General features: G+C 49.0%; 1 protein-coding gene across 3 annotated transcripts in view; it reads right to left on the reverse strand.

Moving 5' to 3' along the window:
- The window catches only part of PDE2A (phosphodiesterase 2A), a 379,843-nt gene that overhangs the window by 229,011 nt on the left and 129,193 nt on the right, over nt 1–21,639 (reverse strand). Inside the window, exon 1 of one of the 3 annotated variants that reach the window (XM_077926827.1) lies at nt 16,924–17,367. The exons of the other annotated variants lie outside the window; for them this stretch is intronic. Within the exon in view, the coding sequence (XP_077782953.1) occupies nt 16,924–16,944 (21 nt within the window). The 5' untranslated portion in view covers nt 16,945–17,367. Of the gene's footprint in view, nt 1–16,923; nt 17,368–21,639 lie in introns of those variants that run through there. 3 annotated transcript variants of the gene reach the window in all.

The following is a 21,639-nucleotide window of genomic DNA, read 5'->3' on the forward strand; positions in this document are numbered from 1 at the left end:
AAGACCATGCTAGGATATTTTCAAGGAGGGTCTGATATGGTTTCAATTGGATGTGGGACCGTGTGTCGAAAAATATGTTAGAAAAATAGTTTGGTTTGAAAATATGTTTAAAAAAAAAGAGTTAGATATCTGGGAATCTGGCTCACAGTAAGAAATCTCAACTTCTTTGGAAATAATTATGTTAAACTGTGGGAAGTGATTAAGAAAAAGTTGGAGATCTGGGAGAGAGAATGAAGCTCTCCCTGCTTGGCAAAATCTCAGCCACCAAAATGAATCTACTGCCCAAGATGTTGTGTTTATTCCAATCAATACCAATTATAAATAATTCAGGCTGCTTCAAAGAATGGAAGAAGGATATTTCTAAATTCATCTGGCGGGGGGAAAGCCGAGAATTAAACATAAAATTATGATAGACATAAATGAAAGAAGAGGCTTTGCCCTGCCAGACCCGCAAATGTATTATGAGGCAGCCTGCTTGTGCCGGTTAAGAGAATGGATTACATTGGATAATGCAGACATCCTGAACCTGGAGAGTCATGATTTAAAATCCGGCTGGCATGTGTTGAGATTTGTACATTGCAGGGGGTTAGAGGACCCTTGCGGTCCCTTTCCAACTCTTCAACTCTATGATTCCAGGAACCTGCTGAATCAGGTCAAAGGTCTACCTGGTCCAGCCTCCTATACTCACAGTGACGGAGGAGCAAATGCCCACAGGAAACCCACAAGCAGGATGTGAGCACAAGAGCAACTCTCCCTTCCTGCAGCTTCCAGAAGCTGATATTCAGAAGCATCTCTGCCTCCAGCTGTGAAGTCAGAGTGTGTTCACCATGGCTGGTGGCCAGATAGCCCTCTCCTCCTCCATAATGTTGTCTAATCCTCTCTCAAAGCCATCCAGGGGCATGGCCATCCCAGTCTCCTGTGGGAGGGAGTTCTGCAGTTTAACTACGTGCTGCATGAAGAAGAACTTGTTTTCTCTGCCCAGAACTGTCCAACTTTTAGCTTCCTTTCGGGGCGTATCTGGCTGGCCACTGTGAGAACTGGACGCTGGACTAGATGGGCCTCCTTTTGCCCAATCCATCTTCATAGCTTTTGTGGATTTATGTTCCTAAGTCAAGTGCAGATGCACTAAAACAGCCTTTCTCAAACCTGTGGGTCCCCAGATGTTGTTGGAATACAACTCCCATCACCCCTAGCTAGCAAGGCCAGAGCTCAGGGATGATGGGAGTTGTAGTCCAACAACATCTGGGCACCCACAGGTGGAGAACCACTGCGCTAAGATAACCAGGCAGCCACCCGCATGGCTGTTTTACACCTTGCAGCTGCCGAGTCCTGTTCCGAACTGTTGTAAAACCTTGCGGAGGTCAATTACGTTTTTCTAGCATATCATCAACCCAGAAAACAAACATCCTCTGGCTTTTAAATTGGCAGGAGACAGATTACTGTTCAATCAGCAAATACAGCTGATACAAAACAAGGGTGTGGGAGGGGAGCTGGGAGGAACTGGTTCCGGCTCCAGAATGAACCTTGCCTTGTCGCCCCAGAGCGCTCCCAGATTCTCGCTGCTTTCGGGTGGATTCGGCGACCGCAAACCAGAAAATTCAGTTTGTGCCATTATTCCCAACCGAGTCACAGAGCTGTAGAGATGGAAGAGAACTGTGGAGCTGGAATCTTGAGCAGTGCTTCCTGCGTTGCAGGGGGTTGACTAGATGGCCCTTGTGTGCCCCTTTCAGCTCTACAATTCTACGAGTCTAAGGCTGGAAGAGCGCCTCTGTTTTCAAGAGCCTGAAATTAAAGTCTGGAGCCTGAAATTATAGTCTATACCAGGGGTCTGCAACCCGTGGCTCCGGAGCCGCATGTGGCTCTTTTACACCTTTGCCGTGGCTCCGGGGCGGATACTAGTGAGGGGAGGAGGCGCATTGTGCGCCCCGACACTCCCCACTGTGGCAGGCGCTGTACTGGCTGTGACGTCGCATGGGGGCGGTGCGTGCGTTAGTCACGCACCGTCCCGACTTCACCTTCCCGCCCGCTGTCAGATCGCGGCTCCGGAGATACCTTTGTTTTAAATGTCGCAATGGTTTTGCGGCTCCCAGTTGTTGTTTTCTTCGGAAACGGGTCCAAGTGGCTCTTTTTGTCTTAAAGGTTGCAGACCCCTGGTCTATACCATGGGTAGGCAAACTAAGGCCCGGGGCCCGGATCCGGCCCAATCGCCTTCTAAATCCAGCCCACAGATGGTCTGGGAATCAGCGTGTTTTTACATGAGTAGAATGTGTCCTTTTATTTAAAATGCATCTCTGGGTTATTTGTGGGGCACAGGAAATCGTTCGTTATTTTTTTTCAAAATATAGTCTGGCCCCCCACAAATTCTGAGGGACAGTGGAAAAAGTTTGCTGACCCCTGGTCTATACTAGTCTAATGATTGTTGAATATTACATTTTTTTATGTAGGTTGCTTATTTTAAAGTTATGCTTTATTATCACATTTTTGTATTGCATTGATTGTTATAAGATGTACATTCCTTGTTTCTGCAGCTTGTAAACTGCCTTGAGTATTGTAAGATAGAAAGATGGTACTGTATACAAATTAAAAGTGGTGGTGATGATGATGATGATGATGGATGCTCTCGGGCTCTGCACAGCTGAAAGGTGGGCTTCAACTTTGCAAGCTAAAGAAATGGATTTTTCTATGGAGGTTTTTTGTGTGTGTGTGTTCATGTGCAAGAACAACAAGAAGCCTTTCCCCTCAGCTGCCTGCACCTCTGTAAGACGTGCTCCTCTGCCTGGGATGAAAATCAAACCCAGGAGTCCTGCTGCCATGTCTGCTCTTCACACACTTCTGCATAGGAGGGACTAGATGACCTTTGGTGGCCCCTTACCATTCTATGATCTGCTGCTAGGACCATCCTCACCGCCCTCCTTCCCTTAACAAGAAAAACCTCCTCCTCCTCGATAGGCACCATATTGGGAGAAGGGCTAATCACCGAGGCAGGCGGCAATTCACCACGATCATTAGATCTGCTAAGGAAGCGCATTTGTAACAATCCTGTGCAGAAGGAGACGGCTCACATTTCAGTTAGTCATGCCGCAGTAGGACGCCGTTTCACTGAAGAGGAGCTGCCTGCAGTTCAGGTCGCAACTGTAGAGATGGGTGGGAACCAAAGGGTCTCCTCCCCTTTACACCCATCGTGGGTTTGGCGGACCGTTCACAAGTGCAGCTCACACCTGCAGAGGATTCGCTTTGAGTCCTGGAGGTGTGCACATAAGGGTGGAGAACAGCCAAAGGTGTCATGGGTTTTGAAGACACTCAAACTCAGGACAAAAGGGAGAAACGCGCTAGGAGGAAGGCACGCTTGGCAAACCCTCACTGTGATCAACTCCTGCCCAGAAACCAATGTCCCCACTGTGGAAGGACGTGTGGGTCCAGAATTGGCCTCCACAATCACTTACAGACTCACTGTTAAGACCGTGTTCATGGAAGACAATCTTATTCGGCTATGAGGGATCACCTAAGAAGAAGAGAAGAAGTAGTTTGGGACACTCTGGAGGGCAAGAGAAGCTCATCTAAACCCACAAGGAGGAGACAGTCCATCCATTCTACACCAATCTATGAGGACCAGATGACAATCATGAGCCAGCTGGTCAAGGATGATGCAGCGATTGGAGGTTTGTTTATTCGCTCATTTGCAAGATCTCTTTTCCAACCTTTGCCATAATGTCCCCAGAGTGGTATACCAATATATGATATAAGGATCACAGAATTGTAGAGTTGGGAGGGACTTGAGGGTAATCTCCTCCAATCCCCTTCAATGCAGAAAACTCAGCTAAAGCATCCATGACAGATGGCCGCCCAACCTCAGCTTAAAAACCTCCAAGGAAGGAGAGTCTGCCGCCTCCCGAGGGAGACTGTTGTTCTGTCCAGCAGGAAGAATGTTCCAACTGTTATGTCCTGAGCTGAATCCTAGGATCCAGAATGCAGCAGTCTGATTGGTCCGCAGGAGCCACCCAATCCAGCTCCAGGTGGCAGTGAATCAGCGACCTGATTGGCCTGCAGGAGCAGCCAATCAGGCTTCTGGAGAAAGTGAATCCCCAACCTGATTGGCCTACAGGAGCAGCCCGGAATTAGCCAATCACATGGGGCCCATTGTGCAAATAATGTATATATAGCTAGACTTTTGGGGGAAAGTTTGATTCATTGCTACTACAAGCTGAATAAAGAGCATGAAATTCACACTCGACTCCGAGTATATTCCAGCAACCGAAACAGAACGGTATAAATTCAGCAAAAGACGCAGGTCTGCCAAAAAGCAAAGAATTCTCCTGGACTTCCACCCTCCACTTTATGGGTCCTAATTTAATCATTTCCTCCCGCATCTTTTTCGATGATCCAAATCTTTTACTTCTCCATTGTCACATCCCTGATACAGCTGTGGGTTTTACTAGGTGGCCAGGACAGATGAAGCAGAAGTCATTTGTGGGGAAACTGATCCCCCATTAACCCCATCATTCTTGCATTGCAGAAGTTTGGACCCGTGGGGATCCCTTCCAACCTTGCTATTCTACGATTCCGTGATTCTAACCCAGGGGTCCCCAAACTAAGTCCCGCGGGCCGGATAAGGCCCGAGGGACTCGTTTATCCGGCCCGCGGCAACCCGTGCCGCCCGCTGCCGCTGCCCATTCTTATCGGCTCTGCGCTGCGCAGCTGCCCAGTTCCAGGTTGGAGGAGCACCGGAAATAGCTTTTGCGCATGATGCACAAGCATTATTTGCGCATGCGCAAGCATTATTTCCGGTGCACATCCGGGTCGGAGGACGCCCGTGCACATGCGCACAAGCTACTTCCGGTGATCCTCCGACCCGGAAGTGCACCGGAAATAGCGTGTGCGCATGTGCTCCCCTGCACAATCAGCGCTGGAGACAGCGGCCCGAGATGCGGTAAGTTTGCTGACCCCTGTTCTAATCGGCAATGTCAGGGAATCAGGCAAGGCAAATGCCTGCTTCAGCACAGACGTGTGGAAGCCACACAAACGCCCTTTCCCAAGGGAACGCCCTTTCGGAGTTGCCCCTCTCCTGTGCCACCCATTTCGAACCAGACCTGTGAGCAGCGCTCTTGCCAGCACTGGCAGAGGCATGCTCATCCCTTAATGACTGCAACATCACATGGCAGGGCTGGCAAGCGTCCAGGCCGCTCGCCAAAGACAGAGCATCGCTGTCACCCTACATCGCCCTCAGAGGCAGCACACTCAGTGGAGACTGTTTACATGGACAGCCTGAGTGATGGTGCCAAAGAGGATATGAGCAGAAATCTGGGGAAGGAGCCAAGAAGCGGGTAAGGTCCTCCTCCGTCCTGGAAGAGATGATGATATAGATGGAACGGTTTGCCAAGTGGTCGGCAGCAGGAACCTCTATGCATCTTCCTTCCTTCCTTCCTTCCTTCCTTCCTTCCTTCCTTCCTTCCTTCCTTCCTTCCTTCCTTCCTTCCTTCCCCTACCTCTTCCCTTTCCTCTCCTTGCAGTTGATCCAGAATCTGCAGTTCATGCAGAATGCTGCAGTCCAATTGCTGAACAGGTGTGAGGCCTTGCCAGCAATAATAATAATAATAATAATAATTTATTATTTATACCCCGCCCATCTGGCTGGGCCTCCCCAGCCACTCTGGGCGGCTTCCATAAAAACCAAAAATACAATAAAATATCACATGTTAAAAACTTCCCTGAACAGGGCTGCCTTAAGATGTCTCTTGAATGTCAGGTAGTTATTTATCACTTTGACATCTGCTGGAAGGGCGTTCCACAGGGTGGGCGCCACTACCGAGAAGGCCCTCTGCCTGGTTCCCTGTAGCTTTGCTTCTCGCAATGAGGGAACCGCCAGAAGGCCCTCGGCGCTGGACCTCAGCGTCCGGGCAGAATGATGGGGGTGGAGACGCTCCTTCAGGTATACTGGACCGAGGCCGTTTAGGGCTTTAAAGGTCAGCACCAACACTTTGAATTGTGCTCGGAAACGTACTGGGAGCCAATGCAAGTCTTTCAAGACCGGTGTTATATGGTCTCGGCGGCCGCTCCCAGTCACCAGTCTAGCTGCCGCATTCTGGATTAGTTGTAGTTTCCGAGTCACCTTCAAAGGTAGCCCCACGTAGAGTGCATTGCAGTAGTCCAAGCGGGAGATAACCAGAGCATGTACCACTCTGGCGAGACAGTCCGCAGGCAGATAGGGTCTCAGCCTACGTACCAGATGGAGCTGGTAAACAGCTGCCCTGGACACGGATTTGACCTGCGCCTCCATGGACAGCTGTGAGTCCAAAATGACTCCCAATAACACCTGGGCTCAGAAATCCACACTGCTTGCCGATTTGCTGCCGGGACAATTTCAGGGTGTTGTTATGAGCGTGTAAAGCCTTTAGCAGCTCAAGACCAGTTTACCCATGAAATGGACTGACCCCCATATGCACCCCCTTGAACCCTTCGATCGGCAGAACTGGCCCAGCAGCCGCATTCTGTGCCACATTTGTGAAAACGTGACGTTTCATTCTACTAGGCAGCACCTGCACTTTGGAACTCCCTGCCACTTGAACGCCAGACAGGAGCCTCCACTGCTTTCGGCACCTGCTGAAAACATTTTACCCAGATGTAGAGAAAGCTGATGCAAGCTTTAATCCGCTTTTAGTCTATTGGAAGTATTAAACCATTGGATTAGATGGGCCTGATCCAACAGGGCACTTATATGTTCTTAAGGCTTTAGTTCTTAACCCCATTTCCTGTGGGGTTACCAATGTCAATAAATCGCCAAATCCATGTTTGGAATCTAGCTGTATCTAGGAAGTCACTGCAGACCACCCTTCCTCAACCTGGTGCCCTCCAATTATCTTGAACTACAACTCCCATCTATCTGCCCCTGGGAGTATGGCCACACTGGAACAGGGCTGATGGGAAAAATAGTGCAAAACATGAGGGTGGGAGGTTGACTTTCTGCTGTCCATCCGGCAATAGCTTTTCCCACCTGTCCTGCCCCATCTTCCAACCTTAGGAGCCTTTCCCAGACCACAGCTTAGAAAACAGAAGAAGCAGTTCAGGGATATTTTCATAAAATATTTTTATAAGTTTTGTGTCCTTGTTTCTCAATTTGATCCTTTCACGTGGTTTTGGATGTTTTGTGGTATTCTGTGACGGGCTATTGTTTTTATTGATTATACTTTAGTAATTATTTATAGCAAAGGATAAGTGTACAGTGGTACCTCGGGTTACAGACGCTTCAGGTTACAGGCGCTTCGGGTTACAGACTCCGCTAACCCGGACGTAGTACCTTGGGTTAAGAACTTTGCTTCAGGATGAGAACAGAAATCATGGGGTGTGGTGGCAGCAGGAGGCTCCATTAGCTAAAGTGGTACCTTAGGTTAAGAACAGTTTCAGGTTAAGAACAGACCTTCAGAACAAATTAAGTTCTTAACCCAAGGTACCACTGTAAACTGCTTAAATATTATTTGCTGATGTCTAATTTTACTGTTGTCAGGACGCGGGTGGCGCTGTGGGTAAAAGCCTCAGCGCCTAGGGCTTGCCGATCGAAAGGTCGGCGGCTCGAATCCCCGCGGCGGGGTGCGCTCCCGTTGCTCGGTCCCAGCGCCTGCCAACCTAGCAGTTCAAAAGCACATCAAAGTGCAAGTAGATAAATAGGGACCACTTACTGGCGGGAAGGTAAACGCCGTTTCCGTGTGCTGCGCTGGCTCGCCAGATGCAGCTTGTCACGCTGCCCATGTGACCCAGAAGTGTCTCCGGACAGCGCTGGCCCCGGGCCTCTTGAGTGAGATGGGCGCACAACCCTAGAGTCTGTCAAGACTGGCCCGTACGGGCAGGGGTACCTTTACCTTTACTTAATTTTACTGTTTACTATTACATTCTGATGGTTTAAGTTGTTTATTTTAAAGTTAATGTGGCTTTTTGTATTGGGTCAGATTGTTATGAAGAGTGTGACTTTTGCTGTCTATTTTGTTGTTTCTTCAGCTTTGTAAGCTACCTTGTGCATAGTAATATAGAAGAGTTTGGATTTGATATCCCGCTTTATCACTACCCAAAGGAGTCTCAAAGCGGCTAACATTCTCCTTTCCCTTCCTCCCCCACCACAAACACTCTGTGAGGTGAGTGGGGCTGAGAGACTTCAGAGAAGTGTGACTGGCCCAAGATCACCCAGCAGCTGCATGTGGAGGAGCGGGGAAGCGAACCCAGTTCACCAGATTACGAGTCCACCGCTCTTAACCACTACACCACACTGGCTCTCCATATAGAAAGGTGGCATACAAATTCTAATTATTATTATTATTATTATTATTATTATTATTATTATTATTATTTATACATACATACATACATACATACATGCATGCATGCATACATACTCCGCCCATCTGGCTCAGTTTCCCCAACCACTCTGGGTGGCTCCCAACAGAGTATTAAAAACACGATAAAACATCAAACATTTAGAAACTTCCCTAAAAGTGTAATGAAAGGAACGTCTTCTTTGGGAAAGGCAGCCGTTCAGAATCTGCTAAACCTTTGGAAGTTTCAGATAGAGGAAGCCTGGCTGCCGCTGAGAGCGATTTACATCTCTGCCCCTTCTAGGTGGGTGTGGCTTACAGCTAACCTCTAGAACAGCAATGGCCATACTCGGCCCTCCAGCTGTTTTGGGACTACGACTCCCATCATCCCTAGCTAACAGGACCAGTGGTCAGGGATGATGGGAATTGTAGTCCCAAAACAGCTGGAGGCCAAGTTTGGCCATCACTGCTCTAGAACAAAAAGAGAAGGTGGTGGTCAGCTGGCCTGCCCCTTTGTCCTTTTGACATGCTCTCGCTCTTTCTGTGCTCCCCTGGCTTGGAAACAAGAAAGAAACTGCTGCTGCTGAAGCAGCACCAGGGACTCACAATCAGATTATTTCCCATTTAGGCAGGCTGCTAACACATATCAATTAGGGTGTGATTTATCGGAGTGTCACTGACAGTGGATAATTGCATTGAGCTGCAAGCCGAGAGATCTAGCTTCTAGCCAGTGGCTGAAGGGACTAAAGTCATGGGCTGCTGAGAGAAAGAGGGGAAGGAGGGAGGGAGGGAGGGAGGGAGGGAGAGAGAGAGAGAGAGAGAGAGAGAGAGAGAGAGAGAGATCCGTCCCATTATAGCATGACTTCCCACTGAGTTTTCGACTGGCGGTCTCCAAAATTAAGGCCCCGAAGTAGGTAAGAAATGACTCCCTTAGCAAGTGCAAAGAGGAGAGAGCCCTCTGAGCAAACCCAGATCCATCCTAACCCATGAATGGCTTCCAGGATATGCTCCAGTTGTTGGGGATAGCCAGAGCTAGCAGCCTCCCATCTGCGCCAGCCAGCATGGCCAGCGGTCCAGGGCAATGAGAGTTTCTGTTACCTTTGTTTATATCCTGACTTTCCCCCAGACCCGAGGCAGTTTAAAGACATTAAAACGATGCAGGGAAAATACAAAAAGCTGAAAACAGGGAAGTCATTACAAAGGTGATTAAATTCGAATAGATTTGAAACAATATTAAAAGCAAATCTATTAAAAGGCAGATAATAAAAGGGTTGCGGTGCTTCTAAGGCCCTTTCCTTAAAACCCAGTCTGCTCTCCCTAAGGTTCTTGTTGGCATTCATCTGTCCTAGAATGCCAGGCAGAATCGCAGAGTTGGAGGGGACCCTGAGGATCATCCAGCCCACCCCCCTGCAACGCAGGAATATGCAGCTGCCCCATATGGGGAACAAACCTGCAAACCTTGACGTTATCAGCACCCCGCTGTAAGCAACTGAGCTACCCAGGTCGATAAGAGACATTGTCTTAATGTGACAATGGAGTGCGCTTCCAGGGGTGAAGTCGGAATAACACCTGGGAGGCAAATGTGGACCTCTAGACCTGTCTATGCGGCCCTTTGGATTCTGGCCATGCCCCCCCTCCCAGGCCCCCCCTCCAATCCCCCCCCCCACTGGATTGCTCTGGCTTGGCCAGATTACATCCTTGGACTGCATTGACGCCTCTTGCCTGCCTGTGTGGGGAGAGGAGTCCTGCAGGGGAGAGACCTCTGACCTTTGCATGCTTGTGAATGCACTATTGTACAAAAGGCAAATAAATAATAATCATAATCATAATTTATACCCCGCCATCAGGCTAGGTTTCCCCAGCCACTCTGGGCAGCTCCCAACAGAATATTAAAAACACAATAAAGCATCAAACATTAAAAGCTTCCCTAGGCTGCCTTCAGATGTCTTCTGAAAGTCAGATAGTTGTTTCTTTCCTTGACATCTGGTGGGAGAGCGTTCCACAGGGCGGGTGCCACCACTGAGAAGGCCCTCTGCCTGGTTCCCTGCAACCTCACTTCTCGCAGGGAGGGAACCGCCAGAAGCCCTCGGAGCTGGACCTCAGTGTCCGGGCTGAACGATGGGGGTGGAGACGCTCCTTCAGGTATACTGGACCGAGGCCGTTTAGGGCTTTCAAGGTCAGCACCAACACTCTGAATTGTGCTCGGAAACGTACTGGGAGCCAATGTAGGCTTTGGTACTGCTGTACCCACTTTTGCCTCTGGCCCTGACTGGTTCATGCCCCCTAGAAGATAGCCCATGAGATAATACGGCCCCAGGCCGAAAACATTTCCCTCCAGCTGTACGGTAGGTGTCCAAGGATATCTGGAATTAACCATGCTGGTTCCCCCGTTGTAGAGACTGGATGCCTCTAGAGACTGGACATCCTTTTGTGTTGCTGGATCAATTTCTTTGCAGGAGAGAGGTTGCGGTGGATATTTATCTTTCTAAAATCATTTCTGTTGGGATTTTTGAATGAGCTGGAGACTTAGAACGTTGCAGAGCTGGTGCAGAAGGGAAGAAGGGGGAACAGGTTAAACGACAAACCAGGAGGTCCACAGTTCAAATGTCTCCTCTGCCGTGGACTCCCTGAATGGCCATCAGAAAGCCTTTTTTTTTTTTAAGCTTTGGCAACTCTGAAATATGGGGAGATCATCTGACTGACCTGCACCCCATTTCTGTAAGGATTACAAGGTACTATACATGAGAAGTCCCAAAAACACAAATGAACCCTGGGGACCTTGATTCTCTTGCAATAAAACAGGGTTTTCTCCATATTCATGAGGACTAGGAAGTTACTTTTGTAAGAGACTGGAGGTCACAACAAAATCCTTGCGATATGGTGAAGAATAAGGACATCAGCAGTTGGACAGGGAGATATTAAGAGTGGCATTTCCACTGGAAGTTTGGTCACTAGTCACCGCAGAACACATGCAATGTGCTCATTCAGCCTTCCCCAAGCTGTTGCCTTCAGGATCTTTTGGACTACAACTCCCATCAGCCCCAGCCAGCACACTGATGGGAGTTGTAGTCCAAAGCATCTCTCTGGCCTGTGCTAACTGGGACTTCTCTGCGTTGCAGTCCAACTCACCCAGAGAGCACCAGGTTGGGGAAGGTCCTGTTGCTTATTTTCAAGAGCAGAGAACAAGCAGCTCGCAGGCTTCTCTGCAAGATTCAATGGGGAACTCTAATTTCTCCTGTCGCAGGAAGAGGCGGCAGCTTCTGCCTCTTCCTGGCAGGGAAAATGAAGAAATTCTGCAATAGGTGTTGCAGAGAAACAGGAAATGTGAGATCCTCACGCTCAAACGCTCAGCGTCTGCCAATTTTGCATTTCATTTGCCTCTGCTCTGACCATACTGCTTGCAGTTCCACCCCACCCTCACACAATGTGCATCTGAGGATCACACTTCGCACCTCTGAGGAAGGCCGACTCCGGTCCTTGGCAGTGTGGGAAGTGAAACACAGAGCAGTCAAATACAACATTCCTAGAGTGGACATAAAAAGGGGATGTCTGGACCAGCCTGTAGGACTTTCTGTTTCCTCCTGGGCTGGGACAGACCTCCTCTACATGTGACCAGAGGTGGGCGTGAGTTTGAAGAAGAAGAGTTTGGATTTGATATCCCGCCTTTCACTCCCTTTAAGGAGTGACCTCACCTGTACAGGTAACAAAATAGCACAAGGGAGGCTGCCATCTCTCTCTCTGACTCCATTGTTCGAAGAAGCAACATCTTCTTACCCTGAGAGGACAAAGGAACTATCTCCTCATGGGATAGATTCCAGGTGTATCTACTTTGTAACCTAAGTCTGCCTTCTGGGATCCATCTGTGAACAGAATGTGTGTGAGTAAACTCTTTTATACTTTTATACAAGACTGTGTCGTGTCTAATCTTTTATGAGGGAATAAAGGGGAACTGACCGGGAAACTTATTTTAGAGGCTTATACAAGCCTGGCAAAGACGTTATCCGCTGGTACGAGTTTAAAAGGGGAATGTTACTCTGCTAAGTTGTAGAACTTGTTAACACAAGTTGGGAAGGATATAATTGAACAATATATCCTCTCCTGCCTCCCTGAACATTCCCACAGGCAGCATGAATATGAGTAGAGCCTGCTGGATCAGCCCAATGGCCCACCTAGGTCAGAATCCTGCTCTCACAGGGGCCAACCAGATGCCCCAATGATAAGCACCCACCTCCACCCCACAGGGTAGCTGGCATGGGGCCCTCAAGACACTGAAGGACTTTGGGAACTGATTTATAATGAATTGAAAAAGATATTTAAATAAACTTTCCCGAAAAAGCCGAAAGCTTTCTTGCTAGGCTTGATGGGAGAAGAAATAGAAAAAGCAGATCAAAGGTTATTTATGTATGCTACGACTGCTGCCAGAACTTTGTTAGCCCAAAAATAGAAAGTACCAGAATTACCAACAATAGAGGAGTGGCAGACGAAGATGGTTGATTATGCGGAACTAGCAAAACACACCTGTAGAATCTGAAATCAGGAGGAAGCAAAATTCCAAAAAGATTGGAGTAAATTTATGGAATACATAAATAATAACTGTAGAAATTTGAAAACTCTGGCAGGACTGAAATAAATCTTACAATGTCGATAGGATTGGATACAATAAGAAACTGTGGAAAAGTAACTGACATAAGAAAACCTCTTGAAGGGAGGGAAGGAAGTCATTGCTCAGCAGAGTGTGGGTAAATGACTGTTGAATTTTGCTGTATTTTGTTTGTTTGTATTAAATGAAACACCAATAAAAAGCATTTTTTTTAAAAAAAAAAAGACACTGAATGACTCCAACTCCCATCAGCCCCAGGCAGCAGGGTCAAGGATGATGGAACTTGCAGTCCTATAAGATCCGGAGGGCACCATGTTGGCTTCTTCAGTCCAATGGTGGTTCTGAAGAAAGGGGCAGCTGCATGGCATCACTGCACCTCAAAAGACCGAGAAGACTTCACTCAGCAGACAGTTGACCTATGGAACTCCCTCCCACTGGATGGTTCTAAAAGAGGATCAGACAAATTCATAGAGGAGGAGAGGGCTGTTGAAGACTACTAGCCAGGGTGGCTTTGGGCTGCCTCCACAGTTGGGGGTCAGCAAAGCTTATGGGTCACAGTTGCTGGAAACCACAGGAAGGGAGAGGGCACCTGCGCTCGGATCCTGATTGCAGGTTTCCCACAACGGGCATCTGGTTGGCCACTGTAAGAACAGGATGATGGACTAGCTGGGTGGTTGACCTACGCCAGCAGTTGCCCCTTCTTACGTTGTTGTGGAACGAATGGTCAATAAAGTCCAGACATCAGCTAATAGTCTGACAACGAAGTAAGCAAATCAGGATGAATACTGAATAAATCAGTCTGGAGTAGCCCTGGGTGTGTTTCATGTGGCGGACATCAGCAAACCGCCCAGGCTCCCTTAAAAAAAACCCATGAAAGGTCAGAAAGAAACCAGGGTTTAATGTCATCGTTTCTCACTATAGTTATCACACAAGAACATGTTTAAGAAGCCTCAAATCTTTTCTTTAAATGTCAAGCGCAGAAGCGATGAGAGATTGGGGAGGGAGGGGGAGCGAGAAGACGAGCTGTAAACCCTTTTCCACAGCCACCTCCCCCCCAAAAAAATCATGTCCGTGCACCCCTTGACCTGGTCCACAACTCCACACACACAAACCCCAGACCAAAAGGAGTGTCCTTTCAGTAGCCGAGTCCCTTGGAGGTTTGGCGTCTCCAACAGCTTAGTACTGCAGTCAGATTATTTATCGATTTATTTTTATTATGCACACCTATTCCCACCCTCAGATTGCAGGCCAGGTTAGGACACCAAACGGCGTAGACAAGAAATACAGTCATCAGCAAGCTAAACCGCGGAGACCTCTAAAAACCAGCTCGATCGTGGCATTTCTCTGTTGCTGGCATCTAAAAAACAGTGGTGTGGTAAATACCATGATGTGATAACAGGGTCTACAGGACTCTCCCTAAACTAAACCACGCCCCTTCTTCCCAGGCAACCCCCCCACCCCCACCCCATTGGGCTAAAGTATGCCTCTTGGTTTCCTGGATGTGTAGAAACCTCTGGCCTTTACATGCGCATAGGAAACTGTGTTTTACAGAGTCAGACCATCGGCTCACCGAGCTCATATTGCCTAGAGTTTCTCATACTTAGGTCTCCAGCCAGTGACATAGCATGGGGGGTGGGGAGGCCATGGGGCGGTTCCCCTGGGCGCAGAATTCTTCGGGGTACCAAATTTCAAAAGACAAAAAAGTAGGAATAAAAAATAGCACACCCTCCCCCTCACAATCTCCTGACGATCGCGTGGGCAGATGGAGGAATGAATTTGAGTGACAGCCGCTTTGCTAGGGCACCCTCTGCACAGACTTTGGAAAGGTAATCACTCTGAGCAATCTCCCATCCCACTCTCCTCCGTGCTCATGGGGCACCTCGGCTGCCACTCAGGTCAGTCGCTGAGCTATCGCCCCTCCCTTCCACCCTATCAACAGGCAGCGCTGAGGATACTTGCCTTACTCCGGGTACTGGCAACCCATGCTAAGCCACTGTCTCCAGCTGTTTTGGGGCTACCACTCCCAACATCCCTAGCTAGCAGGACCAGTGATCAGGGATGATGGGAGCTGGAGTTCAAAATCAGCTGGAGTTGGGGAAGCCCTGGTCTACCCTGATTGGCAGTGAAAGTTCCAGGAGTTCAGGCAACATTCTTTGCCAACCCTACCTGGAGATACCGTTGGGGGTTGAACAACGACCTCCTCTGAGCTATGGCCCATGTGTATGGCTGAAATGGCCGCTGTACAAAGGTGAGAGCGACAGCTGTCACTCTTCCTACTTTCGCACCCAGCCCCGCCCACAAGTATGACGAATGTTTCCCACCAGTGATTGACAGTTGCTCATTCTTAATGATACACATGTCCGCTTCAGCCTTAAAAAGGCTTTGCCAACCCGGCGCCCTCCAGATTCCAGATATTTCGGACTGCGACTTCCAACAGGTTGGCAAAGGCTGCCCTGGAAAGCTACAGCTGCTACAGAGCTGCTTCCTCTTAACCTCGCGCCACGCCAGCGCTGACCAAAGGCATGTTGCATGTATACGTTGCAGCAAACGAACATCTCTGCCAGAATCACACAATCTTGGTCCGGAACGGACGTCGGTCAGGAAATCAGGGAACTGGAAGAGATCCACAGCCAGCTGGGCTTCCGCCCATCAATTCACATCACCCACAGGCTGCTGCTGCAGGCAGAGAGCAGAAGGGATGGCATTTGTGCCAAGATGCTCCAGCGATCAGGCCATTTTTCAGAAAACAGAACTGAGCCACGTGCTGCTCCAAAGAGCTTGAGGAGGCACACACACACTTCTCTCCCCCTCTCCATGCTAACCTCACAAACAGCCCTATGAGGGAGGCTGGGCAGAGAGATGGGGACTGGCTCGAAGTCACTTGGCGGGCTTCATGCATAGCTGTCAACTTTTCATGCGAGGAATCCTATTTGGAATAAGGGAATTTCCCTTTTAAAAAGGAAAACATTGACAGTTATGGCTTCATGGCTGAGTGGGGATGAGAACCCTGGTCTCCCTGGTGATAGTCAGACACTCTAATGACTGTAACATGCTGGTGTCAGAGCACAACAACGGAAATGGGACAAATAAACACCCCCCCTCCAAAAAATAAATAAATAAAACCACAACAACCCACATTAGCAGTCTAAAAAGTTACAGGGTTTCAACGGGAAGTGCCCCAGTTTGGAAAAGTTGCAGTACACCCACCCTGAAACTTTTGCAAGCTGAAACAGAATTAAAGCGGAATTGCGTATAACCTCCCTGATACCATCAAGAGCGCAAATCATGACAACCGTACAATAAAAGAGGCCTCTAGGAGGAGGTCTCCCCTGGCAGACATTTCATCCCCGACCTGAAAGGCAGCGCAGAACAGGAAGGAAGGAAACACCCAAGTCCAAAAACTTTTACGCTCAGAATCATTTTCAGAGAATCTCAGGGCCAACGGCGAGCCGTTATTTTCCTGTGTTAGGCATAGGGGGTGGTTAGCTGTGATGCCCACCGGACCCGGAGAGATCTGGGGGCAACAACGGGAATATGCCCTGACAGGGCAGAGTGAGGTTTAAGGTGGGTGGATCTGCCGGGATCCCTGACGGATCAAGCACTAAGGAGCAGCCGTTCTCGCTCCCAGAAGACAAGGAGGAAATGTTCCTCAAGCTGTCCTGAAATGCTCAGCCTCGCCACCCACCATGCTCCGTAATGCTCGCTAGTGCTCAGTCAGTCACCTCGACTTCCCCAACAGGAAAACGCACACGCAACCGGAGCACGGTTGTTACGCTTGCACACGTGCACAAAGCCTTAAAGCAGAAAGGCGGGCGGGAACCAATTCCGGAGCCCTCTCGGGAACAGGGGACCCCCTCAGCAAGCTGAAGTCGGGGGTTCCTTCTCCCCGAAAAGGATGTGAATCGCAACTATAAGAGACCAGGACAAGGAAAAGAGGGAGGCAGGGTTGCAAGCTGGAGAGGCAGGGAGTTTGGGAGGCGCAGCCGAGCGCCCCTCAAAGCGCATCGAGTAAAAACGGGTCCTTACACTCTCGGAGAAGCTGCCCATGTCCGGAGCCCATCACCTGCGATCCGGCCAGCCTGCTGGGTCCCTGGAAAGTGGTGCTGAGGCTGCGGGGAGACGGGGCTCAGCTCGGCTGCCCTGGAAGAGGGAGTCTCGTCCTGCCCATTTCCTCCGGCTGGAACCGCTGCGGTCTGCAAGGCGGCTCTCCCTCGGCGCGAGAGCGCGCGGCTGCCTCTCTCTTGTGCGAGGATGATGCAGGAGTGTGTGCGCCCGGGCGAGGGAGGCAGGAACGGGGCGCCGAGCCAAGCCAAGCCCCCCCCCCCGCTCCCCAACTCATCTGCCGTGCCTGGCGAGGGAGCCTCGCTCGCCAGGACCAGCCTGGGGTTTTGCGTGAGTTAGGAAGCACGATCCACAAGCGCTTTCCTGCACAGAAAGCGGGAGCGCAGCTTCTCTCCACCAGCCTCTCTAAGTGAGATTGAAGCTCTCTTTCATATTGCAGAAGGAGCGGTGGCTCAGCTGCTTTGAATGCAGAAGTTCTCAATAATATATCCAAGCAGGGCGGGGAAACCCTGGACAACCTGCTGCCAGCCAGAGCAGACATTACTGAGCTAGATGGACACCATGGCTCTATATCATAGAATCATACAGTTTGAAGGGGTCCCCATGATCATCTAGTCTAACCCCCTGCAATGCAGGACTATGCGATTTTATCATAAGGGGATCAAACCTGCAACCTCGGCATTTATCAGCCCCACGCAACCAATTGAGCTACCCAGGTATAACTCAGAGCAAGGCAGCTCCTGCTCAATTCAACTCTATTTTCTTTTTGTAGAACCACAGAGACTAGAATCTGTTGTTGTTGTTGTTGTTGTTTAGGGGAAGGTCCCAAGTTCAGTTCCACCACTGGCCTCTCCAGATAGGACAGAGAAAGAACCTTCTCTGATACCCTGGAGAGCTGCTGCCGGTCTGTGTGGACAACACCAAGCAAGATTGACCAGTGTTCTGATTCAATGTAAGACACTTACCTCTATTCCTATGAAATCAGTGGCTTGCATTATGTGCAACCAGCCCCTTCTGACAGAGGAACATGGCGGCAGGGGTTTTGTAGGGCGAGATGTCAGCCAGGGACTGCTCTGTGGCCTGACTCTGGAAGCAAAGGCCCACAGAAAATTCTGCTCATCCCTACATGGCCCCTATTCCTGGGTGGTCTAGGGCCAGTCACTGCATCTCCCGGGTTGTTGTGGGGATTAAATGAGGAGGGGGGAGGAGAGGAGAACCACCTACGCTACCTTGAGCTCCCTAGGTGAAAAGGTGGGCTAGAAATGCAATACCAATAAATCTGCAGCATAGAAGGGGAGGGGGCTGACCGCCTGAAGTCAGTTCACCATCAACTCCCCGCATCATAGAGTTGGGAGGGACCCAGGGGTCATCCAGCCCAACCCTCTGAAATTCAGGAATGCATACTCCTCCAGGTACTTGTCTGAAATGCTTCTTCGCAGAATAAGCCTGCAGAACTCACTGCCACGGGAGCACACATGAGTGGAGATCATTTTGCTGCAGCAAAAATCTAGTTCACTGAGAGGTGCCCCTGTCCATAGCTTGTGCTCAGACCAGGCATAGGCAACCTCGGCCCTCCAGATGTTTTGGGACTACAACTCCCAACATCCCTAGCTAACAGGACCAGTGGTCAGGGATGATGGGAACTGTAGTCTCAAAACACCTGGAGGGCTGGGTTTGCCTATGCCTAGTTTAGACACACACCCTTATGAAATCAGGCATGCTCTTTCTAGAGAAAGTTGCGGGGAGAAGTGACTCTTATCATCTCCCCCAATGCTACAATTCGGGGTCACTCCAGGCCTCTTTAAGGGTGCTTTTATTGTCATCTCGTCCTGATGCTTTGAGCACCAACTAGCTCCTCAACACTGCCCCTTGTCGGTGGAAACCGCCCTCCCTGCAAAGTCACTCACAAGGTTGGCCAGGGGCTTGACTAGCCGACCCCTGCAATGTCAGGGGCAGATCTATGTGAAATGGCATGTGTGTAAAATATCTAGGTTCAAATCCCCACTCGGCTAAGGTGGCCAGTGAGTTTGGGTCAGTGACAGCCTCTCAGCCTTGTGAGATATTCTCAATTCACGTTTCGTTATTTCCTCCTTTCTTCCATGCCCTTGTTAAATCTCAGCTGGTCTGTAAGCTCCTTATGGAGCCACACCGGTTTCCTTAGACGCCTCCCACTTCTCTTTCTTGCTGGTATCATCTGCATTTGGGCCTTCAATATTTCACCCATACTCCCATCCATCCTGAATGAGTCTATGATGCCATGTTACTTGCAGAATTTCCCTGCAAGTTTGCTAGAGAGAACTCTAAGAAACGCTCCCTTTGTGCCCTGACAGCAGGAGGACTTAGCTGTAGCTTCTCTTACCTGCCTGGGCAAAACCTCTTCCCATCTCCTTCTGCTCTGCCAGCAATTTAGTCTAGGTCCATGTCTCCTCTGCCACATTAGAAGAGTTTGTTTGGACTTGATATCCCGCTTTATCGCTACCTGAAGGAGTCTCAAAGAGGCTCACATTCTCCTTTCCCTTCCTCCCCCACAACAAACACTCTGTGAGGTGAGTGAGGCTGAGAGACTTCAGAGAAGTGTGACTGGCCCAAGGTCACCCAGCAGCTGCATGAGGAGGAGCGGGGAAGCGAACCCGGTTCACCAGATTACGAGTCCACCGCTTTTAACCACTACATCACGCTGTAGTCATCTAGTCAAGAGTCACCTAGTCCAGCCCCCTGCAATGCAATGTCAGGAATCCCTGACAGATGTCCATCCCACCTCTGTTTGAAAGCCTCCAACAAAAGAGTCCACCACCTTCCAAGGGAGCCTATTCCACTGTCAACACCATCCCGGGACGTCAGGAAATCCAAAAATGGTGATCTCAGCATTGCCATGTATCTTCTACCTTATCGCCCTCTCCTTTTTCAGAGACCTGTCCAAGGTCAATAACCTAAGGTTACCAGATTTTTTTCAATGAATTCGGGGACACAATCAATCAATCAATCAATCAATCAATCAATCAATAATACACTTTGGGACGATGATGCTGCAGCAATGGTGGTGGCAGAGGGGCAGCCGCCGCCTTGACCTCAACCACCATGTTTCCCCTTCCTCTGAGGCTTCTATCTCCTTTCTCCATAAGCCTGGGTGGCAACAAGGCTTGGAGAGCGCAATGCCTCCTTTCCCATAGGAGCAGCCCCAATCCCATTCCTACTTGCTGGGAAGGGAGGCTTCCCGTTGCCTAACTGAGAGATCCCTGTCCCCTCCTGCTTGCATGCAAGCTCTGATAGGCAGCATGAAGCCTCCCTTCACACCTGAGAGATCCCCGCCCCGCTTGCACGCAAGTAAGAGTTTGGAGGCTGTTCTGATAGGCAGCATGAAGCCTCCTTTCACAGCTGAGTTGCTGGGGTCAGGGAAGGTGGAGGCAGCCCGGAAGCTGCATCTGAGAGCCCCTGCACCACCATCCCATGGGGACTTCCAAGCAGCTCCTGAAGCCAGCCAGAGCCAACTCCTCCGGGCTGCTGAGACTGCCACTGCTGTGTTTCCCGGGGACATTAGATGAAATCCGGGGACGGAATTTGTCCGGGGACTTATTCGCAAATCTGGGGACTGTCCCCGGGAAACGGGGACATCTGGTAATCCTACAATAACCCAGCCTGTTTTGCTCCAGGTGCAACAGTGTGTCAATATCACAGTCTTGTAGTAAGGTTAAAGCTTACTGGGAAATGATATAGAATGAATTGAAAAGGATGTTTAAAATAACATTTGTGTGAAAAACAAAAAAGAAGCAGCAGCTTTTCTTTTGGGAATTATAGGGACAGAACTACCTAAACTGTATAGAAACTTATTCATGTATAGGTGGCAAGAATGTTACTCACCCCAAAATGGAAAGAAGCAGAAGTCCCAGCAAAGGAAGAATGGATACAAAAACTTATGGAATATGCAGAAATGGTGAAACTTACCGGAAGAACATTGGCAGGTTTATTGCAATAACCTGCAGTTTTAGAAGAGTATATATATTTAAAGTAGATGAATAAATGAGCAAATTAAGTTAATTTGGATGTACAGAAGATATTAAAAGTAAATTTAAGGAACTGCAGAAAGAGGGGGAAGGAAGTCAAGTTTTGAAATGTTAAAATGATTGTAAAATTAGTGAAATGTATAAACCTGAAAAATATAAATAAATTTTATATTTTTTAAAAAAAGTTTATAAGATTGTGCATGGCAGAGAAAAAGGGGAGAGCGAAAGGTTTTCCTTTGTATTCGTAGCGCTAGAACTCATGGACTTCCGATTAAGCTGAACATTGAAAGTTTCGGGGCACAGAAAAGGAAGTGCTCCACACAGCACATAAATAAACTGTGGAACTCCCTGCCACAGGAGGCAGTGATGGCCACTAACATGGATGGATTTAAAAGAGGATTGGACAATTACAGTGGTACCTCGGGTTAAGAACTTAATTCGTTCTGGAGGTCCATTCTTAACCTGAAACTGTTCTTAACCTGAAGCACCACTTTAGCTAATGTGGCCTCCCACTGCTGCATGATTTCTGTTCTCATCCTGAAGCAAAGTTCTTAACCCAAAGTATTATTTCTGAGTTAGCAGAGTCTGGAAGCTAAAGCGTCTGTAACCCGAGGTACTACTGTAATACGTTTGCTTGGGAAAATCCACCTGTGAGAATATATTGCATGAAAACAGTTTC

The sequence above is a fragment of the Podarcis muralis genome, chromosome 4, assembly GCF_964188315.1.
Source record: "Podarcis muralis chromosome 4, rPodMur119.hap1.1, whole genome shotgun sequence".
Lineage (NCBI taxonomy): Eukaryota > Metazoa > Chordata > Lepidosauria > Squamata > Lacertidae > Podarcis > Podarcis muralis.